The sequence below is a fragment of the Chinchilla lanigera genome, unplaced genomic scaffold (genome assembly GCF_000276665.1).
Source record: "Chinchilla lanigera isolate Chin_1 unplaced genomic scaffold, ChiLan1.0 scaffold00033, whole genome shotgun sequence".
NCBI classification, from domain to species: domain Eukaryota; kingdom Metazoa; phylum Chordata; class Mammalia; order Rodentia; family Chinchillidae; genus Chinchilla; species Chinchilla lanigera.
Window position 1 is genome coordinate 4844361 of NW_004955434.1, and position 25866 is coordinate 4870226.

General features: G+C 41.2%; 1 protein-coding gene across 2 annotated transcripts in view; it reads left to right on the forward strand.

Annotated features, from left to right (window-relative positions):
* The first annotated feature begins 4786 nt into the window (after positions 1 to 4786).
* The window catches only part of Dock8 (dedicator of cytokinesis 8), a 201399-nt gene continuing 180319 nt past the window's right edge, over positions 4787 to 25866 (forward strand). Inside the window, exons 1-3 of one of the 2 annotated variants that reach the window (XM_005388589.2) lie at positions 4787 to 4989; positions 9179 to 9307; positions 23817 to 23919. In XM_005388589.2, the coding sequence (XP_005388646.1) occupies positions 9189 to 9307; positions 23817 to 23919 (222 nt within the window). In that variant the 5' untranslated portion in view covers positions 4787 to 4989; positions 9179 to 9188. Of the gene's footprint in view, positions 4990 to 9178; positions 9308 to 23816; positions 23920 to 25211; positions 25313 to 25866 lie in introns of those variants that run through there. The other variant, XM_013516312.1, reaches the window with a different exon arrangement.

Consider the following 25866-nt stretch of genomic DNA (forward strand, 5'->3'; position numbering starts at 1 on the left):
TAGCTAATGAAAAGCTATTTGTATGGGTGTTCACTGCTTCCATATATCATAAATTAATCAAATATGACAAGGTGATGAGCTAGTAGAATTTACTTGAATTTGCTTATCTTTTAACTTTGCACCTATTGTCCTTGTCACCAGCGTTGGCGCAGTGAATACTCTCCCTACCTGGGTAAAGGGTTAGGCTCTGGGGAGTTCCCAGTGTCACTGACCAACACCAAGGATGGACAAAGCTTCCGGTCCAGAGATAGCCCTGTGGAATGGCTTTTGGGGACAGAACTGCCCACACCAGAGCATTCACATCACCCCCAATTTTCCACACTGAGTTCTCCTGCCCAGAATAAACTGTGAAGCAGCAAAGACAAGTCACCATCCAAGGCTTATCCTGCCTCTGACCACAGACTATTACTCCACAAAGGAAATGAGAAAAGTCAGTGATGTTTTATATGCTGTCAGCATGATTCTGACAGCCTCAATAAATTTCCTTTCAAAAATTTAACATATGATATTGAGCCTTCTCTCTTCCTACTTGGTTAGAGTGCATTACATCTACCAGGCCATATTTGGCCCTCCAAAGGATATACTATACTATTACCTTTAATTATGGCATCTGGACAATTCATAACAGTCTGAGACTATAAAGCTGTAAAGCTGCAGTTGGCCCAAGGGCCCTATTCCTTGTTTTAGAAAATACAAGGAGCCATGTCTTACAGCAACCTTAACTCCTTGTCTGTATTCCACACACTAAGGATCTTTTAAGTTGTCATTATGTCCTGGCAGAAGCATTTACCAAATCGTTAGGAGCATGTGAGATCCAAGATATGAAGGCAGAAGAGGGCTGGATTATTTACTATTAAACTGACAGGAAATGGCCAGAGCCTTTTTGTGACTGCTTTCACTTGGGTAAAAGAAGATAAATTAATTGCTTTATAGAAATTCCTTTCTGCATTCTTTAGGGAAAATTTTTCCATGAATACTCATATGACTGAAAGGGCTGGTTGGGGGCTCAACAACTTTGACATTGTCCTTTGAAGAAATGAAGCAATTGAATAAACTGATTTCCTCTGAGAAAAAAGATCATTTATAATAATATATCTGCAGAAAATATTCCCAGGACATTCTGTAAGGAATGTGGCAAGGCAGAGACCAGCTGAGACCACCAGGCTTGTATAAAGGCAACATGGTGTGGAACTTATTGTGCCTGGGTGCAGACAAACAGAGGGCAAAAAGGCCATCTGTAGGGAGCAAAGAGAAGTGAGCTTTTTTAATAGGGCTTGAGAGAAGGCCAAGGATGTTAGGTGGGAAGATCTTATTAAATATCAGTGGTCAAAGTTCTCTGGATGTTTTGTGCCTCAGTGGGCAAAGTCCTTGAGGCATTCAGTGGGTGTAAATGTTTGGGTAAGTTCAAATGTCTGGGTGTTTTGGAAGATTCCATGCTCCATTTTACCTCTTTTATGACACCCTGTGTTGGCCGAGGGTACCTGTGCTGAGCTGAGAACTGCTTCTGCTGGCAGACAGGCTGGGTACTGGGAGAGTCATCTCTGAATCGAACCTCACGTTCCTGTCTTTTTGTTATTATAAGCAAAAAAGAAAAAGACGGGAAAGGGAGATGGGTGCCATTTCTCAACACTGCTTTCTGCGTGGCACGTGAGCTGAGTGGCCAACCTAGTGGGAAGGAAAATTTTGGAGAACTGTTTTTTATGGAGAGGAGGAGAAGAGCAACAACTGCCGATTAGTGATTGCTTAGATGCAGTCTTGTAAGAACTGTGACGGGAGTCTGAAAAGACAGTGCCCGAACAAGGAAAGAAAGATTATACAGACCAGCGGTCCTGCTAAGAGAAGGAGCCATCAGGCCATCTAAAGGATTTGTAAGAGGGGCTGTAGAGAGGGAGATATATTGTGTGAGGTGGGAGACAGATATGCAGAAGGAGAGCAAGTCAAGGGCGAGGGCCTGACTGACAAAGGTGAAGAGGCTGTGTGGAAGAGTATATGGGAATAGGAAGGCATCTTTCAAAGTTAGGACTGAGTGTGGGTAGTAGATGGGGGATAGACTATAAGAGGGCCTATGGGCTGGGCACCACAGGATGGATAGGAAGGACTATCTGGTGGATAGTGCAGAGATCATGTTTTAATCTGTAAGTGTTGTCTGCATTTTGGAGAGGGGGAATTGGTAGGAACAAAAAGACCCCATTGGAGCAGGCAAGAGATAGCAGTTTTAGTCCCCTCAGGGCTGATCAGGGACAGGGTAAGGTGCTGGGAGGGATGGGGTGATCTGGCTTCAGTGGGATGGCAAGAAGTGTTGGACTGAGAGCCAGGGAAGGGGAGGAGGTATTCTAGACCCTAGAGTCCAGATCTGGGGAGATAATGGTGGCTTTGAGTGAGGCCAGAGAATGAAAGAAGACAAAGGCTGAGCTGACAGAAGGGGTCCTGTGAGTTGTTCAGGTAATACTGATCTAATGAGAAGTGAGTCATGCAGTGAGTGGGCGTGGGAAGACCAAGGGGGTCTGCCTTGCAGGCTGCAGTTTTTCTAGCCAGGTTGGGCAAGGCAGCCGGAGCCTCGTGGCCATGAGCAGCCCTCGGTGGGTGCGGGCCAGGCGCAGATCAGCTCGGTGATGATCTGGGGATCTTGGTTGTCTAATGAGGTGACTGATGTCGATCTAGACTTTATTAGACCAGGTGTTATCATTTCTCGTCCTTTGAGGAGTACATAGGCCTGTTTTTGTTGTTGTTGTTTATCTTGAGGCCTAGCTTTTAACTGATGCATTTCTGGCCACAGTTGTGGTGTAGACAAGGCCAAAGAAAGTTAAGTAAGTATGGGCCAAAGAGTAAAATCCACAGGAGGTCAGGGGAGTAAGTAGTCAGGACTGGGTGTGTGCGGAGTGGCAAGTGGGAGTTGGGGAGCATATAACTGAAGGTTAGAAGAGTGATGAGCAAGGCAGCCGGGGCCTTGCGGCCATGAGCAGCCGTGGGTGGGCGCGGGCCAGGCGTGGATCAGTTCGCTTGTGGAGTCTGGCAGCCGCAGCGTGGCAGCAGCAGGGAGGAGAGGAGCGGCAGAGTGTGGCGCTGGCCAGCTGGGGGTGCCATGGCCTGAGATGAGGTGGTGGGTGTGGCCCATGGCCCTTAGGTCCTGCAGCGTTGGGTGGGGCAAGGCGATCTGCCTTGCAGGCTCCAGTTTTTCTAGCCGGGCTGGGCTCAGGTTCAGGTGTAGGTGCAGACTGCGGGCTGTGTGTGCAGGCGCTGTGGTCCCGCAGTGTGTGAGCACCCGTTGGATCTTGGCTTCCGTGGTGGCCTACGTGCCTGTTGTGCTGTGTTGTCAGGGCTGTGAGAGCGGCGGGCCCTGGGGGGCAGGGTGGCATGCTGGGTGTGGACGTTTGGCACTGGAGTCATGCAGCCTGGGCCACGGGCCCGGGAACCAGCACACAGGCAGGGCATGCCCCTGGGGTGTGTCTCACGGGAGAGGGAGTCATGTGAGTGAAAAGTCAGGGAGCATGGGAGGGAAGCAGGGGGAGGTGCAGACGGAAGAGAAAGAAGCAGGAGAAGAATTAGGGTTTCTCACCTATTAGTACAGAAAAGTCCAGATCTGTTGCTCAACCCTTGACGGAGGCTTAAGAAAGGGCGCTAATAACATTCTTACAGGTCACCTGGAGACAGAGGATGCTGATAGACACTGAAAGAAGTGCCTTTCACCTTCCTTGGGGAGTGAGATGGAAACCACAGAGAAGTGGAGATTGCTGATCACCCATTCAGGGCTGTGCAGGGACCTCTGGACATTGTCTGGAGAGCTGCCCCAGCCACGACCCTCAGTTGTCCTTTCAGTTTTCACTAGTTTCGTGCAGTCAGAGATCTGGATTCTAGAAGGGAATCCTGTTGCCCAGCTGGTCAGCATCCCACTGGCCATTGGTGTTAATGAGGATTCACCAGGGGACTGGAGAAATCCGTCCTCTGCTTTGAGTGGCAGCTGCCCTGAAGGCTGTCACTGGCTAACAGAGTAACCACTGTTTGGTTTTAGTGTTTTATAAAGGACAGATAAAAGCTTGAGCTGAATACAGATGAGATTTTAAAAAAAGGACCCATTTTACAGAATTTTATCAAAATCCACTAGATGGCGCTTTAATATTTTTTTCTCCTTAGCGCTGTCTAAAATCATATTAAAAGCCACAGCAGTCACAAGGCAAACAGTTCCAGTAAGTCTAAATGTGACGTATAGAAAACCAGAATATAAGACCTTGTCTGCAAAAGTAAAACAACCCTTTCAAGAAACATCACAAGGTGATTTACAAAAGGCACAAACAGTGGCAAACAAGAATAACAATTATGATTACCTAATATAATTCAGCAATCAAGAAATAAAAGCAAATTTTTATCTCCTGTTATTTGTTATTTTGCAAGATGCAAAAATCAAAAGTATTACGCTCTGGTCGTTGAGAGCTGTTTTCTAGTGGGAGGCTTGGCCATGCCGAGTTACGGACAAAAGATCAGTTATTTGGGCTTCAGGTTGGGAGAGAGGAGAGATTTGAGATTCTGCAGGAGGCAGGCTATCTGGGATGTGGGGGGTCGAAGACGGATGGGATGGACCGTTCCCCACTGGAGTACAGAGAGAGGTGTGGGAGAACGGCCCAAAGACAATCAAACAGTAGAGTTATAGTCCCAGCACTTGGGAGGCTAAGGCGGGAGGAGGATCACCATGAGATTGAGGACAGCCTGGATATGTAGTGAGTTCAAGCCCAGCCTGAACCACATAGCAAGACCTTGTCTCAAAAAAAAAAAAAAAAAAAAATCCAAGAAACTAGTAAAGCTAAAGGCATGTGTACACTCCTGGGGAACATTTCCCAAGGGTAAGAAGGTCAACAGCATCTGATGCAACAAAAAGATCAAGTCACAACAAGACTAGAAGTGGTCACTGTCTGCTGTGCACTAGGTTGTCAGTGGCTGTGTCCAGAGCAGCTTCTGCAGAGGCCCTGGTGGGAGCCTGAGAACGTTGGATCCAAGGTGAGAGGGAGTGAAGGAAGCAGAAGCCTGGTGGTCAGGGAAAGGGAAGAGATAGGAAGTAGAGGGAGGGAGACCAAGGAAGGGAAGGATTTCCTTTGGAATAGCAGTGAGTGGAACAAGTTTATAGGACACAAAGAGGAACCCAAGGATGGACAGTAATTGTTAAGACAATATATCAAGCATTGGATGAGGAAAGATCATGTGTAAAAATCTAAATGAAACTTCTATTCTAGGTACTTTCTCTGCCTTCTCTGTCCACTCCAAGGGGAAATATTGGTGCATTAACAGATTTGGGGCTTCCGAGTGTTTATTTTATGGTGCTTGAGTTGTGTTCCTTAGTGTGAAACACAGAGACAAAAGCTGTACACAGAAAGAGCATCACAGTTGATTTTTTAAAATCAGTCTTCAGTAACTGCTCTTAAATTTCTTGTTTGGAACATATTCCAGGACCGCTTATCCATGAAAAGATTGCTGACATTGGAGCTGGGTTCAAAGTCTCAGCAGCAGGCCAAAACCTGTTCTTTTCAGTAGTCAGGATAAAGTTTAATATCCTTTCTTGGGAAAGCCTTCCTGTACAGAGATTTCCATTGCTAAGCTCTTAGGGAAGGAAAATTCCAGAAGCCTAACTCTATGGCAGCTATCTCTGATATTTTCCTGGTGATGAAGTTTCCAATAGTTTCTGCTTCTTTTTTCTTTCTTCTCTTTTCTTTTCTTTTCTTTTCCTTTCCTTTCTTTTCCTTTTCCTTCCCTTCCCTTCTTTTCCTTCCCTTCCCTTCCCTTTTTTTCTTTTCTCTTTTTTCTGTGCCTACCTGTTAAGTCTTATACTGTACAAGTTTCTTAACCTTTCTTGACATTAGAGGAGATAATAATACCTACCCCATAGTATTGTTGTAAGGATTCAATGAGCTAATTACAACAGTTCCACTGAGATAGTAAGCACTCTGTAAGTGCAGCTAGTACTGTATTCTTAATTGTTCTATTAATAAGGATAGTATTAAGCTGTTCCAGGTTATAAGGATTATAAATAGTTTCAGGTTAACTCAGATAGTAGTGTATTATTTTAAGAGTATACCAGGAACTGAGGAAAAAGGGAAATGACATAGCCAGCACAAAACTAGATCTTCTTAATGGCTGAAGGTTTGGGACGCAGGATCTCTACCTTTCCTCCTTCCTCCTCTGCTATCCCCACTGACATCTTTCCCTCTCGGGGCTCTGCATATGCATAACTGCTGCTGCCTCCCAGCCTCTGCTTACTGTTACTCCCTGTGTGTCTCAGAGGCTCTGCCCACCTGGCCATATGTTTAGCTGGACTAACACATTTACTCAAGATCACACAATTGGATGAAGCAGGATTTGAATCACAGTTACCCTTCCTTGGGAAATGATTACTGTGTGAGTCAACATGCATATATTGAAGATAATTTCTAATTAGACTTGCTTATTTTAAAAAATCCTCTATACTTCCTTGCATAAATTTAAATAGGCTTTATTGTTAAATTTTTACTGCCCACCAACATGCCTTAAAACTAGCTGTTGCATCGTACGCTAAGGAAAGCAAAGTGAGCAAAGTTGGTGGTAGGGTTAAGGTTCTTGGGAAAGGGTTTCATTCAAAATATCTTTTTTTTATTCTTTCTGAGAGTTAACCTTAAAAACCTGATTTTATAGCCTTTTTATTCTTCCTCCCTCCTGGGAGAGGACTGGATCCCTATTCTCACCATTGTTTTTTGTTTTGTTTTGTTTTTTCTTTTGAGACCTCCTCAGCTCCTAAGGCCCCATAGGGTGGTCTGAGCTTCATTTCCTCAGTGTCCCTATATAGAATTAGGTGTAAATAGAATAATCTGATACAGAAAACTGATATCCTAATGGGGTTTTGTTTGTACATTATTCTCTCACATAACTAATCCTTAAGGACTAGCTATTGTTTCAAGGTGGTAAATACTACAAGTATAGCCAGTCGTAGTTAGTCTGGATTTCTTTCCCCTTTAAATAATGGTACACAAATTTCTGCCCATTGAGCCTACTTAAAAAACTTTCTTTAAGAAAAAGACCTTAATTGATGTTCCTGAGTGTTAAAAGAATTTAGGTCTCATCCTAGTTTTACCATTTGCAAGATTTGTTAGCATTCAGCCATCTCTGTCCTCTCTGAGCATTTGCTGGCATTTCTTGCATGTTCTTTGGAAGTGGGACTCTGAAATGGGAAGGTTGGCTTTGATTAGATCCTAGCAGTTGTATTCATATGAGACTGGCTAAGTTGGAGACACATTCAATGGCTGCCTTCTCATGAGGGAACATTGCCTGCTTCCAAAAGGGACATCGCAGGAAGAGCTACGTAGATGTTGGCTTTGTGTTTACCACCTGGCCTCTCTACCATACCTTGTGGCTTCCTTTTAGAAACCAGTTCTAGGTTTTTCTTTTCTAAAATCTCATTTCTGTTGATTACCATGGGTTAACGTCACCTTGGCATGTTTAGTACGTAGTAACCTGGTGCAAACCGTTTGAACACTCTCGAGGATCATAGCCACATGCTTGTGCATTGAGGAAAATGAGATGTGTTCAAATGCAAGAAGCTTTTTAAACAAAGTATTCTAGAATTGTAGAATATTAGAGCTAAGCGTCAGCCTCTCATTGAAGGTAAAAAGCAATGCTATATTTAGGAAAGTGGTTTTTCTCTTGGGTTTAATATTTGGGAATTGCATAGGAGAGCTATGCAATAATAAAAACCATGATACTGACAGTAAGTCACATTCTGTAATAGCCAGGCCCAGGCAGAATCGCAAACTCTTGGTGGGTATACTGAGAGATACAGTTCCACTCCACAATTTGTTATGGATCTAAGATTTCTGAAAAAGACCATCTTTATAAACCCTCATGGATTTTTCAGGAGAATATTTTGTAGAGGCCAGAAAATTGAGTAATTCCTAACTCTTACTGTTTGGTTACTGGCCAGGGTGCCTGGCTTAGCGGAGTGTGTGATTTCTCAGGAAACTCTATAATCATTCAGCATTTACAAACTAATCCATCCCACTTGTGTGAGCAATATTACCTTTTACTTTTCCTGTAAAAAAAAAAAAATCCTTTTCATTCTTTCCACCTTTTCTCTTTCCATGTTCTTTACATTCCTAGTCTAAAGTGCCTCAAAGAAATTATTTATATAGTATTGAGGAGCAAAACATTTACTCAGGGTATCCTGGAAACCTTGACTTTGCTGCATTATGGGTAAATCATTTCCTTATGAGAGGAAGAAGGAAATTACAGGACCACATTGACTAGCATTTTCCTATTACTGCTAAGTGAACACAAAGTATGCATTTGGGGGTGTATAAAATTTACTATACATGAAGAATATTACCTCTAATGAATGTAGACAAGCTAGGACACAATGTTACCAGATACTGAGGATGGCTAGCGTTGTGAAGAGTAGACAGGATGAGGTGGCTTAGAGCCTCATGCCACCCTGATCAGTCAGTCACACAGAAAGATACACGCCAAACACCAAGGCATCGATGCCTTAGGTCATTGAGTGACTGTTCTGTGTGCCCACGCTACCTTCCCTGTCTGACCTTTAGCTTCAAAGGATGGGACACCCAGAAGCAAGCAACTGAAGCAGAGGGGTTTCTAAAAGAGCCCAGGCTTGTCTCTGAAGCCACAGCAACACCACTGTAAGCAATATGTTTTCTAACCATCAGAATTCAGTCAAGGCCAAATGTTGTCACAAGCTGTGGGGAAAAGGAGGTACCACCAAAGTGGCACCTTTGAAGTAGTCTGGATATTACATTGTATTGAAGACAAGGACTAAAAAGCAAATATTACACTATGTTTGTGTGGAGGTGGGGGGAAAGAATGAGTCCTTAAAGTTAGGAAGGAGATAGCTGGGGGAAGGTTCTGCGGCGGTGACCCAGGAAGTCACCCACACTGCTCCATTTTCACTTTTGGTGGTGTCAGGGAGGTCTGATTTTAATTCTCTTTCTTCCTCTTCGTATTTGCTTGGAAGTTTTGCCAGCTGTCCACCTGCCCATCTGGACTTTCCTCGAAGTTTTCCTTGCACTCTCTCATTTGGCTTTCTCTTGAGCTATCTGAAGAACCTCCTATGGGTTGAAATTGAAGTAAGAGGAACCAGAATGGATCAGTCTTTCAATCCGATTTTTGGACACTGGAACTGAATCTTTTTTCTCTATTTACCTCACTGTAGAAGGTCATAAATGCGTTCTCTGCACTGCTGCCACCGCCAGAAGCGCCGCTCCCACCGGAAGCTGCCAATGTCGGGTCTCAGCTCGCGTGTGCGGATCTCGGAGTATGAATTGATACATGACGCGTCGAGGTTGGTTTAACACAGCCAGACAGGTCCCTCCATCAGGTTTCCCTTGGCTTTGCGTTCACAAGTCAGTCTAGCGTGCCGAAGTGCACTGTATCTGAGTCCTTGGGGTTGTTAAAATGCAGATTCTTGCTGTATTCAGACCAAGGAGGTGGGCCCCAGAAATCTTCACGTTTGACCAGCTCCGCAGCTGATTCTTATGGACATTAACGTTGTAGGATCACTGCGGGAAGGGATGGAGTTTTAGGATGAAAGCTGCAAAGCTAGTGTTCAAAGTCTAAAGTTAGTCTTATTAACACAATTGAACCTGGATATCCGAAGGTATTGTGTTTAAGTTCTTTATAGAAGAAAAAGAGAACACTGTCTCACGGTATAAAAGGGAAAATTGTCACCTGTGTTTCCAGTTATAAGGATCTTGCATAATTTTCTGGGTGTCTCAACAGAACGTCTTTAGGTCATGCTTAGGAGTCTGAGCCAGTTTTGACTTTAAGGTGGACAATCAGGAATAAATCACTAGAGAAAGACACAAATATCTTTTTATATAATCTTCACACTTTCCAAATGCCTCCTTGAAAAGGTTCATATAACTCTACCATTCATGTCTGCTAGTCTCTTATTTCTCAATATTAAGAGTAAATTATACCCATTGGTTTAACTTTTACTATATTTTATAAAATAAGTATGTAATTATTCTAATATTGCACAGAGAAAATTTTGCACAAGACATTTACCTCTTGTCCTAGAATTAGGAAGTGGTTGTTTAGCCAGGATTCTTGACTTGTCCATAACTCAGGTCTCACAGCGTCACCAAAACAAAGACCCTTATAACTGTCATCTTCAGTAATTGTTTCATGCATGGAATGTATTCTCATTTATTAAGAATTGATTAAAAGGACTTCTTCATATATCGCTCTAATGTGACCAACATTTTAGCAAGGGATGAATAAAGGGCCTTATTTCTATAGTGAGATAACAGTTTTATTTGGGATAAAGCAAATAGTTGATAGAACAGGAAAATGGGTCTCTCTGAACCCAGCAGGAAATAGTATTTGCAGAAATGATAAAGGACATAGTGGCCTCCTGGAAAATGTTGGCGGAAGACTGGGCCTCACTTCTGCCACAGGACATCAGTACTCATAATCACTTCTGCCACGAGTACTTAAGTGACCATAAATACGCCTGTCTGGGCCAAAAAAAAATCCCTAGGACAGGAAGACCCCCATTCTTTAGGTCAGACCAAGCTCTGCTTCACAACTTGATCCATTCACCCAATTCTTCTCTGTTTTAGTTTCGTTTTTTGTGAAATGGGGACTTCACTTATCCCATGGGAGAGTTGTTAAGAGGCTAGATGTGGCTTTATACCCTGCGCATGCTTCTTAGAGCCCGTGAAGATTAAAAATATAATAACAAAAATTAGGAGCCTCAGGATGATTTCCTTGTTCTATGAATGGCTAAGCTTAGCTGGGGCGGGGTCTGGGTACCTTTCCTATGTGAACATGTTTTCCCACATTTCGGCCATCATCTCCTTTACTCTGAAGGCACACAAGGTTTCTCTTATGTCTGGAACCTGCTGTTGTGGAGCATCACGAGCTGAGGGGATCAAGAAAGGGCCATGCTTCAAAGAAAATACTAGGAGCAAAAGCTCAGGCATCAATGCACATTGGAATACAAGATCTACATGGGCCACCAAGCATGGTGTCTCATGGCTGTAAACCCAGCACTCGGGAAGCTGAGGCAGGAGGGTTGTTGTCTTACTTACTTTTCTCATTGCTGAGACAAAATACCCAACATCCAAAGTTAAAGGAGGAGAGGTTTATTTGGCTCACTGTAGAGTTTCTGTCTGTATTTGGCTGGCTTCAAGGCAGGGTCCCTTGGCAGAGGACCATCACAGATGAGAACAGTTCATGGCACCCACAAGGTAGCAAGAGCAATGAGGGAGGAGGGACAAGCCTCTTTTCTTTTGGTTTTTTGAGACAAGGGTTTCACTCTCCAGTTCAGACTGGCCTTGAATTCACAGCAGTCCTCCTGTGTCAGTCTCCGAGTGCTGGGATTACAGGCAAGTTCCCCATACCTGGTGGGACAAGCCTCTTTCTGTCCCTTAGAGTGTATGCAAGCTACCTGCTCTAGCACTGTGTAGCACTCACACCCTTAATCCTAGCCAGATTTACACCAAACCTATCAGTGAACTGATGTACTAATCACATGCCCCTGATCCCAGCACCACACACTCTAGGTACAGCCTCTACTGAAAAGTTGGCCCCCTATGACTGCATGAGGCTTTAGGGGGACATCTAGACACAAACCATAACAGTTGTCATGAGTCTGAGGCCAGCCTGAGCTGCATAGTCAGTTCAAGGCCAGCCTGAACTACAGAGTGAGACCCTGTATCAAAAACAAACAAAAAAGAAGAAGCAAACACAACAGCAACTAAAACTATTAAGGCAGGGCTTTTGTCTGCTTTCCTCATTATAAATATGCACAGAACCTCGAAAGTATAAATCAACATCAGACATCGGGTTTATTCCTCATCTTTCCTGCCTGCTGTTTTCAACATTTTGGAAATGTTTTCAACATTTTGGAAAAAGGGAAGAGACTAGGGCTGGGGGATAGTGCTAGAACACTTGCCTAGCATGTGTGAGGGTTTAAGGAACCAAGTGACTAGGATCATGGTCTTTGGAGTCAGATAAGAGATTCTCTCCATTCTGTAACTTTCCTACTCTTATTCTCTTTGTTTGAAATACTCACCTTGTTAGTCTCCGATTCCCCCTCATTTAGAGCTTTTTCCTAATGTAAGCAATGGTTAACCATTAATAGCTTAATAACTTAGGAAGGGGACAGTTTCTTTGGCCTAAGACTATTGTTCCTGTCCTCCAGACTGAAGTAAATTTTGAGAGAAGATGGAGACAGCTTGGGACTAGGGAAGAAGAAGGTGGGGAAAGTGATTATTTGGCGTTACATTAGCTACTCATATAGTGTAGCATATCCTAGTTAAAACTGGCTGAGGAGGAAATATGGGCATTATTATCTGGATGTTTGTTAAATCTTGATCATCAAGGTAACTAGCTAGGCAGGGTTAGTTTGGCTGAGAAAGGTGATTATATAGCTAACTCCTGAGTCACTGGGGGAGGATGGGCAAAGGACAAGGAGGTCGGCAGATCTGGAACTTGTCTGCGAGCAGTAGACCAAAGTGCCCATCAGAATCAACTGGACAGCTTGGACCCTGTCCCCGGAGTCAAGATTCAGTAGGTCTCAGGGATAGGGCCTGCTTTACATTTTTAGTAGCCTGGAAGATGTTGATGTTATTGGTCAAAAGACCAAATTTTGAGAATCATTACAGTGGAGAAGGTGCAGGAAGACATCCACACTTATCTACGGTCTTTAATTTGGTGTCATCGTCTGCCGCAGGTTAAGTAAGGCTGTGTTCAATGGCAAACGAAAAGACTCTCAGCTACCTTAGTAAGCTCCACAACTTAACAGAGCCAAATCACAAAAAAGGAAAAAACATAAAATTGCCCCATTTCTAGAAAAAATCATTTGTATTTCACAACTGCAATCAGCTTAAATAGCAGAGGCCAGAAGGCTCTCTGGGTCTTCGTGAAGCACCTCACTAAGTCTTACGACACGTTACTTAATCCCTGCCCTGGACAGCACCTCTGAGAACAAACAGCCCAGTACAGGACCTCGCACACGTATACAGCTTGTGGCCTCCACGTCAACCAGGGAGCTGGAGTGCTGGGACAGATAACTTACAAATCACAAAGCAGAGCAAAGAACAAGGTGCTTTTAATCAAGTGTCCAACAATGCGAGCTATGTTTAATTGAATCCAAAGGGTTAGAAAATGGGCACAGGGCTCAAAGTATGTGGAGGTTGGTTTTATTTTTATACTTCTGGAGACTTAGAAACAAAATAATAGTGAAAGGAGCCCTCAAGAGGTGCTTAAGAGTCTATCACAGTAGATTAAAATGTGTGTGTGTGTGTGTGTGTGTGTGTGTGTGTGTGTGTGCATACATGCATACAAATTCTGTCATTAAATTATGGCAACTACAGCACAAATATTTTGGAAAAAGGGAAGAGACTAGGGCTGGGGGATAGTGCTAGAGCACTTGCCTAGCATGTGTGAGGGTTTAAGGAACCAAGTGACTAGGATCATGGTCTTTGGAGTCAGATAGACTTGTGTTCAAATCCTGGGTATAGACATTTGCAGCCCTGAGTTTTGTGTTTGTTGAATGGGGTGATAAAGATAAATCTGGTTTATTGAGTTGCTATACTAAGCTCAGCACCAGGCCAATCAGAATATAAACACACAGCGCTTCTTATTAAAACCATTGTCAACTTTTTACAGTCCTAATAATTGGGAAGTTCTGTTTTTACAAACATTTTTATTAGTACCTATTTGTCACGCATATTAGTCACATTCATTGTAGGGAATTTGTACCAGTACACAGTGTATCTCAATTCTTTTTTCTCGTTCACCTCCCCTCCCTTCAACCCTTCCTCCCCTCCCTATTTGCAAAAGCTTTGTTTCTATTTTTTTCTTCCACTCTCTTTTTTTCCCTTTTTCCTTCCTTCCCTTCCCCTCCCCGCTTCCTTGGATGAAAGAAGAAGGTTTGTATTAGTCCATTTATATAAAATTATAGAAAATGGACACTGATCTACAGTGATGAAAAGCAAATGAACAATTACCTGGAGGAAGAAGGGATGCATTTAGAAGGGACATGTAGGAACTTCTTGACTGCACTGATGGTTTCATGTATATATTCATGTGTGAAAGCTTATGCAATTGTATACTTTTAAATGTAGTTTTGGCTGGGTATGGTGGCACATGCCTGTAATCCTAGCACACTGGGAGACTAAACCAATTGGATCACAAATTTGAGGCCACCCTGGGCAACTTAGTGATTTAGCCAGACTCTCTCAAAAATCATTTTTAAAAAATTTAAGAACTGGGGATGTAGCTTAGTTTGAAGGCCCTAGGTCCGATCCTCAGTACCACAAAAGAGCAGTTTACTACCTGTTATTTATACCCCAGTAACTCAGTTAAAAAGAAAATATATTTCTTAGAAGTAGCACTTAGTTTTTTGAAAGGTTACTTGTCTTGTCTTTCCATTGAAGAATGTAATCTTTCATATTTAACATAGTCACCAGCATATTTGAGTTCAGATGTATAGACTACATTTTTAGTCATACTGTGTTTTCTTCTTCTGTTTTTCCGACCTGTCTCCTGTTTTCATGGATATTACAACAATGCATGCTTGATTTGCTAGGTGTCTAATAGTATTAATACTTTTATTGTTTCCTGGACAATGGGAGGGCTTTAAAACATGTGACTTTCATTTACTGCTTCCGCCTTTTGTGTTATCATTGATGTATATTTTAAATCTACATATGTTGAAACTCCACATTGTATCATTATTCTATTTCTGTTGTTATCATTCAGGTTTACCTTTTGACGTATTTCATGGCTTTCAGTATTTCTGTGCGTCTATCTTGAATAGTTTTCTTTCTGCCTGAAGGACTTTCTTTACTATTTGTTTTAATATGGCTCTGATGATAATACATTTTCTCTGTTTTTGTTTATCTGATAGAGTGTTTCTTCCTTACCTATGGGGGCTATTCTCATTGGGTAGAAAAGTCTAGTTTGGTAGTTGTTTTCTTTTAGTGCTTTGAAATTGTTGCATTAACTTTTGGATTTCACTTTTTGATTGATTAGTACACTGAGAGGTTAAAGTGTCTTTTCCATGAATCTTTTAAAATTCTTTCTATTTGATTTTTACCAATTTTACTATCCTATCTCTAGGTTTGTTTTCCCCATTTTTTTCTTCTGATGGGGACATACAGAGATTTCTGAATCTATACCTTTGGTATTTTTATCAACACTGTTCTGTAATGTTACTTTTACTCCTGTTTTGTCTTACCTCCTCTTTTGGAACTTTATTTACATATGTTAAATCTGTATCTTCATGTCTCAGCATGCATGTCTGCAAAAACCCTTTTACTGTATATTAAAGCAGTTACAAATGAAAAGAGCCCAGACTTTGCACGTGATTGTGCTGCTGTGCCAGAGGTTAGTAATTATGCCAGGAGAGAACTAATTTATATGATGATGCTTAAGGGTCGAGGAGAAGAAATGTCTTAAAGACACTGAGGACATGGAGTCACCGTCTCTAGGCTGGCTGCCGGAACCCTCCAAATCTTAAAAGATCTAATAAAGATTTCTCTATCTTCAGAGGAATTTTCCAAGTTCAAAAGATTTGGGACTCTCCTTTGAGGAAGAAACTAGGGTTCCATAGCTTGTTAGTTAAGAGGAATACTGTAGTCATGTTTCCACCTGTTGAATCAACTTTACAGAAGTTATACATTTATGGAATATTCATATAAGAACAAATGGAAAATATGAGGAAGCCTAAATCCAAAATAATGTGTTATGAGGCTATAGATGGAAAAGCTTTGAGGAATTCATTTCAGACTTTATTGCTCTGACCATATATACACATACACATGTATATGTATGGATATATATAAATGGATTTATACCATAACATATATTTATATATGTGTATAATTTGGAACAACACTCACTTCGGAGCCTTTTAAATTTAAAAGTGCCTGAAAGTATCTGAAAGTGCATCCCAGAAAAAGCTTTTTATGTGCTCAATTGCAGAACTGCTCCCACTGGAGCTGGCTGTATATTTGCAGAGCTCATCCAAGCCCTGCACTATGACCCAACCCTTTGATCTTTACTATACACACCAATGTTTCTATACACACCGAATTTTAAAACTTTGGATCTTCTTGTACTACATGTTTGGGGGTAAGATTCTGTCACTGATGTTTGGAGCCAATTATTTCTAGTTCTTAAGCAGTGGCTATTTTTCAAGGTGTAACTATACCCTGTGCTTGTAGGTACTTCTGTCTGTGTGCCACCTGTAATGATCTATCATTATTATTAGCAGCTTTGTACTTTATACTTTGCATTTGTTGAATGTTTACCATAAATGGTTAGTTACTAAGAGTAAATCATACATTTCCTTTACCCCTCCACTTGATACTATTGTTTAAAAATTGTCAGAGTCAGGAAGCCTCAAATGTCCCTCAGACCCCTTTAGGTAATGATAGACAAAGTTGTGCCCTGAGTCTGTTTTAAAATCCTTCCAACCATTCTGGCTGCTTGGCATACCAGCATGTAGTAAGACAGTTTTCTTCCAGGGATGAAAGCCAGAGAAGACTCTTAGTGGCCATGTGATTCCCAGCAGAGCTGCTGGTATAGATTGTGGTTCTGATTGTTCCACTTGGAGATTCTCACTTATCTTTGTCAGATCTGGAAAGATGCCCAGGAGATCACATAGTCCAGAACCTTGTGTTTACATGCAATAGAACTAAGACCCAGCCTTGTTAACTAATGTACTTGAACTGAAACAGCTGGCGAATGACAAACTTCAAGATTCCTCGGGGCTGGGGATTTAGCTCAGGGGGCTGGGGATTTAGCTCAGCGGCAAAAGCGCCTGCCTGGCAAGCGCAAGGTCGTGAGTTCGGTTCCTGGTACCGGAGAAAAACCAAAAAAAAAAAAAAAAAAAAAAAAGATTCCTCTTTGCTGTCTTGCTACAAGCATGGTCAAGAAACAGGAAGCATGATGGGTAAAATACTTCAAGCAGGAATGAGGAAGCCTGATGGCTAGATGTCGTTGATTTTTTAAAAATGTTTGAAATGCACTGTTTTCTTTCCCATCAAGCCTTCTCCTACTCATTCTTCCAAAATCTGTTTCAAAAGTTTCCTCATCCCTGAAGCTTTCTAAGCATTCCTAGTTTGAGTAAGTAACTCCCTCCTGTTTGCTCACAAGGAAATGGTGCACATTCCTATATGGTTCCTGTACTTATCACATTGTAATTAATCAATTATCCGTCTTCCTCCTCTCATCACTCATTATACTAAGCTTCTTAAGAGCAGCAGCACATCTTTTACTTCGGGCACTCAGTGTTTGATGAGTGAATGAATGAACCAACCACTTCTATCAGTCTTCTAGTTTCAATAGATGTCAGGCCTCTTCAGTTATAAAAATTATCTGATGTTGCTGGCTTAAGATGTAGTTTTCCAGGCCATAGCACAACAGATGATTATTCAGAACTGGGTTAAGGTTTAGGAATCGGCACGCTTGTGAACTACCTGATGCTTTAATGCAAATGGTCCAGGGATCACATTTGGCAAGCTCTGTTCTACGATTAGTTCCCCTGAGTCTTGGTCCCAATTGTATGCCACAGTAACGCATGGGTCTGAATAAAAATATAATTCCTGTGCTCCTCTGCTCCATCTATAAACACCAGTCCCTCACCATCATACTGGCTTCCCAGTGTGGATACTGACATGTCAAACAAAAAACAAGGCTCCATTCCAGTAAGCTTTGGGAAATAAAGAGGATAATATTTATAGGCCATTTTAAGTTCTTTAGAAGCAGGTAACTCAACTCATGAAGGTAGTATTACCCTGATACGAATCTAGAATCATGAAATTTATTTTGGACGTGTCAAATTTGGTCTGAGAATCAAACACAAGGAAATAACTAGCCGAATCACCCCCTGCACACACCTGATCCTTGCATGAACACTGATCTGTGTGAGCTCTCACCCTGGCTCTGTTCGTATTTGTATATGTAGATTCCCTCTCACTAAAAATAGAGGAAGGGAGTTGATTTGGATGCTAGGACACTAAGTGTTCTTTACATATCAGTAAATTCAATAACTGGTGCTTGCACGACTTTGTAAACTCCCAAATAACATACCCTGCCTGAATGCTATTTTATATGTACACAACTTTTTAAAAAATTGTGAACTTAATTTCACAGGTGGAAGAACTGAAAGAAGTAGTGATTAAACTCTCCTGAAATGACTGCTAAAAGCTTTCTGGCCCTCTGATCCTGTAGTATTTTCCACATACAGAGGGACCCCAACTTAGGGGTTCAGCTAATGATTTTTTTTACTTTCTAACGATGCAAAAGTGATACACATTCAGTAGAAATCATACTTCAGTTTTGAATTCTGATCTTTCCATGAGCTAGTGACATGCTACAGGAGGCCCTCTCCCCTCTGATACCAGCCAGTCATACAATCATTCGGGGAAACAACCAGTGCTCAGTGTGTTGTGTTACTGACCCTTGTTCAGTAGGTTGGATGAACTGAATGTATTTTTGACGTGTAATATTTTCAATTTATGATGGCTTTATCAGAATATAATCATATAGTATGGGAGCATCTATACACTGTAATGTGTTTGTATTCAGTTTCTGTCACTATTTTTTTTATAGGTAGCTTATTTTATGTGCACATTTCTGTGGGTAAACATAATTCATACTTTTGTCATTTGGGGGGCTGGGTACTGGGAATCGAACTCAAGACCTTGCACTTGCCAGACAGGTGCTTGTGCCACTGAGCTATATCCCCAGCCCTGCTTTTGTCATTTTAAATAGCAAAGTAGTTTTTATGCTACTATTTGTCCCACAGTTCTCCTAGTGTTGGATGCTTTCTTTTTGGTTATTTGTTATCATGCTATCATACATACAGTTCTCAGATTCATTTCTGCCCAATTTATATTTTTGTTTGCATGAATTCCATCAGCGTACACTCTCCAAAGTCAGATGGTTAGATAAAAGAACAGTGGCAGTTTTATGATTCTCTCTGCATATTACAACATTTTTTTCCAGAGACACCAAACCAATATACAAGCCCACCAGAGGGTAGAGCATGCTGCTTTTCCCACAGCTTGACCAACATGAGATTTTATTATTTTAGCCTATTTCTGCTAGTTTGATATTTCTGTACACCTCAAGAGAGCAATTATACTTTCAAGTTTTTAAGTGATATGAAGAAATATTTTTCCTTGTGGGATAACTTGCTATTTTCAGTTTAAGGACAAATAATTCACCTCCACATTTTTTTTTTTTTTTTTGAATCTAGCTGTCTTTTATTTAGCCAGGTGCTAAGGAGCTTCAAAAAAAAATGTAAAACAGAAGTACTTTTATTACTAATTTTTTGTTTTAGAATTGTTAATTCTCCATAAATACATTATTCATGTTACATTTATTGCATATTATATATAGTGAATAGATATTTGTCAACTCTTGTTTTAATTTCTAATATCTCTATTTCTCTATATCTATATCTATATATCATCTATCTATCTATATCTATATACTGATAGAGATAACCAAATAAGCCAAAGTATTTTGGGATCATCTACAGTTCTGAAAATAATATTAGTGGATCCTGCAACAAAAAGTTTGAGAACTGCTACTCTAAATAGTTCTTATTACATCATCATATTCTTGTTTCATGGCTACAGTGTTTCTCTTTTTTTTCTCATAGCATATTAATAACATATTTTTTTAAATCTCTTTCTCCCCAGACATTCTCTTTGCTCCTTAGAGTTCTTGTTTCCTCATACATATTTATTTATTTGTGCATATTAATGTTACAAACTGTTGGTTTTCATTGGGGCATTTTCATACATGTGCACAACACCCTTGGATCTGTCCCCCTTACTCTCTCTCTCGCCCCTGCCTCATCCCTTTCCTCTTGTCTCATTGCCTGCTTTCTACATTCATGTTATCTTTTCTTTTTCTAGATTCCATCTATTGTAGAAAGCATGGTACTTGTTACATTGGAAAGGTTTTTTCTTTTCTTTTGTGTTTGTCTGTGTGCACATGCGCTTTGCTGGGAATTGAACCTAGGACCTTAGCACTAAGCTACATACCCACCCCTTTACTTTTTATTTTGAGTTAGGATTCTCACTGAGTCATTAAGTTATCCAGGTTGGGCTCCCTATTCCTGCCTCAGCCTCCCAGAGTGCTGGGATTACAGCATGTGCCACCACACCTCACTCATATTTGACAGTTTTAAGTGATAGGTTTATCCTTCTTTTATACAATTGATTCTGCAAGGGTAGAAAACAGAGTCAACATTAGGTATTGGTTCAGGCCTCAAATTTCAGAGAAGATCAATTGTGTAGCTCTGAATTAGGACACTCTGAACTGGTAGAGTGGAGCAGAACTACCTGTTGGCTCTGTTTAAGAAAGACTAGAGAGAAGAAACATTCTGGTTTCATGATAGAAAAAAAAAATACTTAAGCTGTGATACTGAACTACAGACTTTGCTTCAACATGAAAGCAGTTATCTGCTCATCCTGCTTCTCTGATCCTCTCCCAGTGCGACTTCTTGATCTGGACATTCCTGAGAGTCCCACCTCAGGCGCACCACTCTGGTCTCGGTAGGAGGGGCTTCAGGGTGGCCGTAAGACTAAGATACATGCTTGAGAGTTCCAGAGAACTTGAAAACAGAAGTTTCTGGCCAGTTTGACTATGAAAGCTTAAAGGTCAGGAAGGGTCAGAAAAGGCCGGGCTGGGTTTTCTTGGCCCTCTGTGACCTACAGCCATCTTCTCCAGTGAGCCAGTCAGTAATTCCAGGTTGATTTAGTTCCTGGGGTGCAAAGCACAAGAGGATTGTTCTTTACACTCCCTTGACCTTTTGTTTTGGGTAGTGGTTTCACCTGATTTTTTAAAAATTGTTGATCTCCATTTTTAGTTGTCATACTGAATCTGGTAATTTTTTGCAGTCACTCTTGACTCTGTGGAATACTTACTCACACAATTTATATCTGTGTATCTGTTCTCTACCTACTTTATTTAGATAAATTAATTTACTGCTCACTTCACTCCTTTAACATGTCCAGTTCAATGATTTTTAGTGTATTCACAATTATTTATGTATCACCCCAGCCAATTTCATTTATTTATTTCATTTTTTGTCTTTTTGAGACAGGGTCTCGCTATGCAGTTCAGGCTGGCCTTGAGCTCACTTTGTAGCCCAGGCTGGTCTCGAACTTGCAATGACCCTCCTGCCTCAGCCTCCCAAGTGTGAGATTACAGGTATGCACCACCATGCTCGTGTATACCACAGCCAATTTTAGAACATTTTTGTCACTTCAGAAAGAAACCCTGTACTCACCAGCAGTCATTTTCCATTTTTCCACACCTCCTCCCCGAACAATCACTAATCTACTTTGTGTTTCTATAGATTTTTGTATTCTGGGCATTGCATGTAAGGAATCACATTGTATGTGGCCTTTTGGGTTTTAAGCTTTTTTCACTTAGGATAATGTTTTTAGGATTTGATCATGTTGTAATGTACAGCAGCACTTCATTCTTTTTTATTGCTGAGCAATATTTCATTCTATGATACACCACTTTTTGTGTATACATTTGCCAGTTAAGAGACGTTTGGGTTGTTTCTACTTTTGGCTATTGTGAATAATGCTTTAATTTTTGATATTCATATGTGAATGCTTTAAATTTTGATGTTTATATTCCTATGTGAGTCAATATATGAATATATTGACATATATTGATATGTGAATGTTCATGTTTTAATTTTTGTATAGAAATGTTTGTATTTCTTTTCAGTGTATACCTAGGAGTGAAACTGTTGGGCTATATGGGAGCTGTCTATTTAACTTATCGAGGAACTGCCCGATCATTTTCCAAACTAGTGCCTCGGTTTACAATCCCACCAACAATGCATGAATGCTGCAGTTTCTCCATATCCTTGCCAACACTTTCTATTACTCATCTTTTTTATTGTAGCTCCCCACAATTATAAAATAGCACATTGTTCTAGTGTGATTTGTTTTTCCTGGGTGGTTAATGGACGATTCACTCCTGATACTAGTCCTTTCTTACATTTTTTAAAACTTAAAGAAAATGCTGTAGGGAATTAAGGAACACAGTTCATGGGACTGCTAGAACTTCCCCTGGTTTCACACACCATGTCTTAATGTGTGGGGCTGCTCCTAGCACAAATATGCTCCAGGTATTTTCTTCCATTCCTGTTTCTTCTATTCCTATGTCCGTCCATCATTTAGAATATTGGGAAGGAGACATCATTGCCTGGGCTTTAGCTATGTGGGTTATGTGACTACCCTTTTGGTTTGTATTTCTGCTCAGGCAGTGCACAACACTTCTGAGTGCACCAAAAAGAAATTGTGGAAGGGAATGGATGCCAAAGGGAGGACCAGGACCCTGGGTCTGGTCTCTTAGCTGAATCATATCACCAAGGTCGGGACCCAGGCATGCCTGGCACACCATGTTAGAAATCTCATCATTTGAGTAGTGAATAATTGTGCTCTACATGATCATGGAGAAAATATAACATGTAATATTATATTTCAAATTTATATGTGCCCTTTTTGGATACTTGGACATATGGTTCAAATATATGTCCTCATTTAGTCCTTGGTAATCTTTAGTTCCTAGATATATTCAGTAGCGATACTAGTATTGTAAGCTTTGTCTTGTGTTTTTTTTGTTGTTGTTTTCTTACAGTACTGGGGATTGAACCCAGGGCCTCTGCACTGAGCTATATCCCCAACTTTCTCTTTTTATTTTTTGTTTCTTTCATTTTTAGAGACAAAAAATTTTTTTGCTATGTCACTAAATTTCCCAGAAGAGGCTTAAACTTGCAACCCTCCTACCTCAGCCTCCAGAGTCCTAGGGGTACAAGTGTGTGTTTCCACACCCAGATTCATTGCACTTTAAATGCACTTTTGTGAACTACCCAGTGAACCTAACTATCCGCATAATAATACAATGAAAAAATCATGTTCTCAAATCCACGTAGTAATCAGGACTGACCCTGCTTAGCTTCCAAGATCAGGCAAGATCAGGCAAGATCAGGCAAGATCAGGCAAGATCAGGCATGTTGAGGGTGATATGACCACAGATGAAAAATTGTGTTCTGAGATCAAAATAAATGGGTAAAAATGAGATGCCCAGAAGTCCTTCTGTTTGCTAACCAAGTTATTACTGGCCTGTGAGCTGTGCTTGTAGGTGTAAGTACACATGGATATCAACTTTCTCTTATCACATGGTTCCTAACCACGAGAGATATTGGCTAAAGACTCAGCAATGTCCGTGTAAGTGACAAAAAGGATTATTATACTAAGAACAGTTTGGGAAAAATATAGTCCTTGAGAATTCCAGGGTGCACCCATGGTGCTTGCAGGGAGGTAGAAGCTTTCACATAACAACAGTTCCTGGGTGTTCTCTGTTGCAGCAGCAGCTGGCCCAGAGAGTTCAGCTGCTCACAGCAAGAAGGGCTAGATCAAAATGGTAGTTCAGCCTCTAGTCAGAAATCAAATGTCCTTAAGGAGCTGACTCCCCTGAGCGGCTTAGGGAGAAGGAGTCAAATGCTTTAGATCTTCTTCTTGGGCTTCAGATTCTTCCTTCTCCCACGATCCTTCCAGAATTGGGCAGGAGCCATGATTGTAGGCATCCTGACCCCTGAGAACTCCTAGGTATGCATTATCAGACAAAAATAAGCATGTCCAATCACAGGCCAGTGAGGGTGTTTTAGATGGTTCTGCCCATTGCTCAGCTAAGACATATATTTTACAACACATCAAAGATTGCTCTTGTAACTGTGATGACTTCTTAAAACTAATAACTTCATTTAGATTTTTCTATTTTAATTCAAGGCATTCCTCAGCAGAAATAAGGAAACAGTTTACTCTCCCATCAAACTTGGGCCAGTGCTTTCGACAGAGCATAAGTACATCGGGCTTCCCCAGTGTTCAACTAGTAAGTATGAGTCACAGGTTTGCTCAGCGAATGGTCAAGGGGGGAAGTGCCTGGCACACTGTATGTGTTTGCTCCCTGATTGGCCTTTTGTCTGTACACCGCCACCTAACGTTCTCCACCCACTAACTACTTCACAGCTCTGACTGCTTTGGGTGTCAGGTCCTGTCTGACTGTCCTGCCAACCGGGGCTGGACTGCAAGTAGGACCGTGTGGGACTGTGTTTCTGACATCTCTGAACTTCGAGGCCTTCCAGGCTACTTAGTTTCACCCGAGTTATAGATAATGTTTGGGGAGAAGGACTCGCCTGGAAACTTACTTTTGTTGGAAGAATTTTGTTCCAAACCTGAAAAACCCAAGTTACTAATCTTTATAAAATCACTTCAAGTATAATTTACAATAAAACCTACCTCTTTTAGGTGTACAGTTTGGTGAATTTGGGCAATTTATAGTCACTTAATCTCTGCCGTTGAGGGGCTGGGGATTTAGCTCAGTGGCAAAGCGCCTGCCTGGCAAGCGCAAGGTCGTGAGTTCAGTTCCTGGTACCGGAGAAAAACCAAAACAAACAAACAAACAAACAAACAAATCTCTATGCAGTTGAGATGTGGGAAGCTTTCCCTGGTGCCTTTTGCAGTCGGTGTCTTCTAAGCCCCAACCCTCAGGCCCCAACCCAGGCAATCACTGATCTGCTTCTGGGCTTTAATTTTGCCCCCTAAGACTTCACACAGTTGGAATCATACAGTATTATAAACTTTGTGTATGTGTATTTATGGTGCTAGAGATTGAACCCAGGGCCTTCCCACTGAGCTACATCACCAGCCACTAAAAAAAAAAAAATTTTTTTTTAAATTTTGAGACACGGTCTTTGTAAGTTACTAAGTTGTCCAGGTTGGTCTTGAACTAGAAATCCTCCTGCCTCAGCCTCCCAGAGTGCTGGGATTACAGCCACACCTGGCACAAAACTTTTTTTTTTTTTTTTTTTTAAAAAAGGTTTTTTTCACCCCTCTCAAAGTGAAGATGACCTATAGTTTTATACTAACAGTAATTGTTGAGTTTATGTATGTGTTATGTTTCTTGAAGACTAAAAGCCAGACATATGCCAGGTGAGACAAATCTGACTTAAATGAGATGATTTGAAAAACCAGGCGTGGGTATTCACTTCCTTTGTGAGTGAGCTCTAGGCCTCCCTAGTTCACTTCCTCACCAATAGCACAGCAGCACTTTCTGGCGGGTTCTGGCGGTTATCTTGAGGAGCTTAGGTTATTTTTTGTTTCTACTTGCTACTTCAAAACCACTTCTGCTCTTAGAAATTTTGTAACCTTCCCCTCATTTCCTGTACCCGCCATTTTGTCTCCTGTAACAATTTACACGCGGGGTCACTGTGTATCCTTTAAAGGTACGTTTTACTGAAGTGATTTGTGGTTCTTTAAGAAGGAGAATTTGTGTGTTATGTCATTAATAAAATAGCAGTACTAAGAAATATATAGTACCTTTTACTGTGGTAGGTACCTTGCAGTGACATTTCTTTGAAAAATATATTTGTGACTTCGTTAGCTTGCTAGCCTGCCCTTTTTATTTGTACTTTTTCTGTTTCAAAATTGCAGATTACAGTAAAAGCACCTCAAGTGCATAAAGTCCATGTTTTCAGATATATCACATGAACTCAAACCAAGCTAAGTTAGGTATGATTCTTGGTTTAATTTGGTGGTAGCGTATGCTTATTTACAAACAAACAATGTTAAAAGATGTCTGATTTGTGATTTGTATTCCAAAATAAGCAAAATTTATTTTGAAGTGACTGGATACACTTAAATTTTGAACAAGGTGAGGTGTTTGGTGCTTTGAGTTCTCTGTGAAGTATACACAGCTTTCTGTAGTACGGTGTCTGCCTTGAGAAACAGCGGAGACATGGCTGTTTAGAGACTTTAAGGAAGTTTAGATAACAGGCAT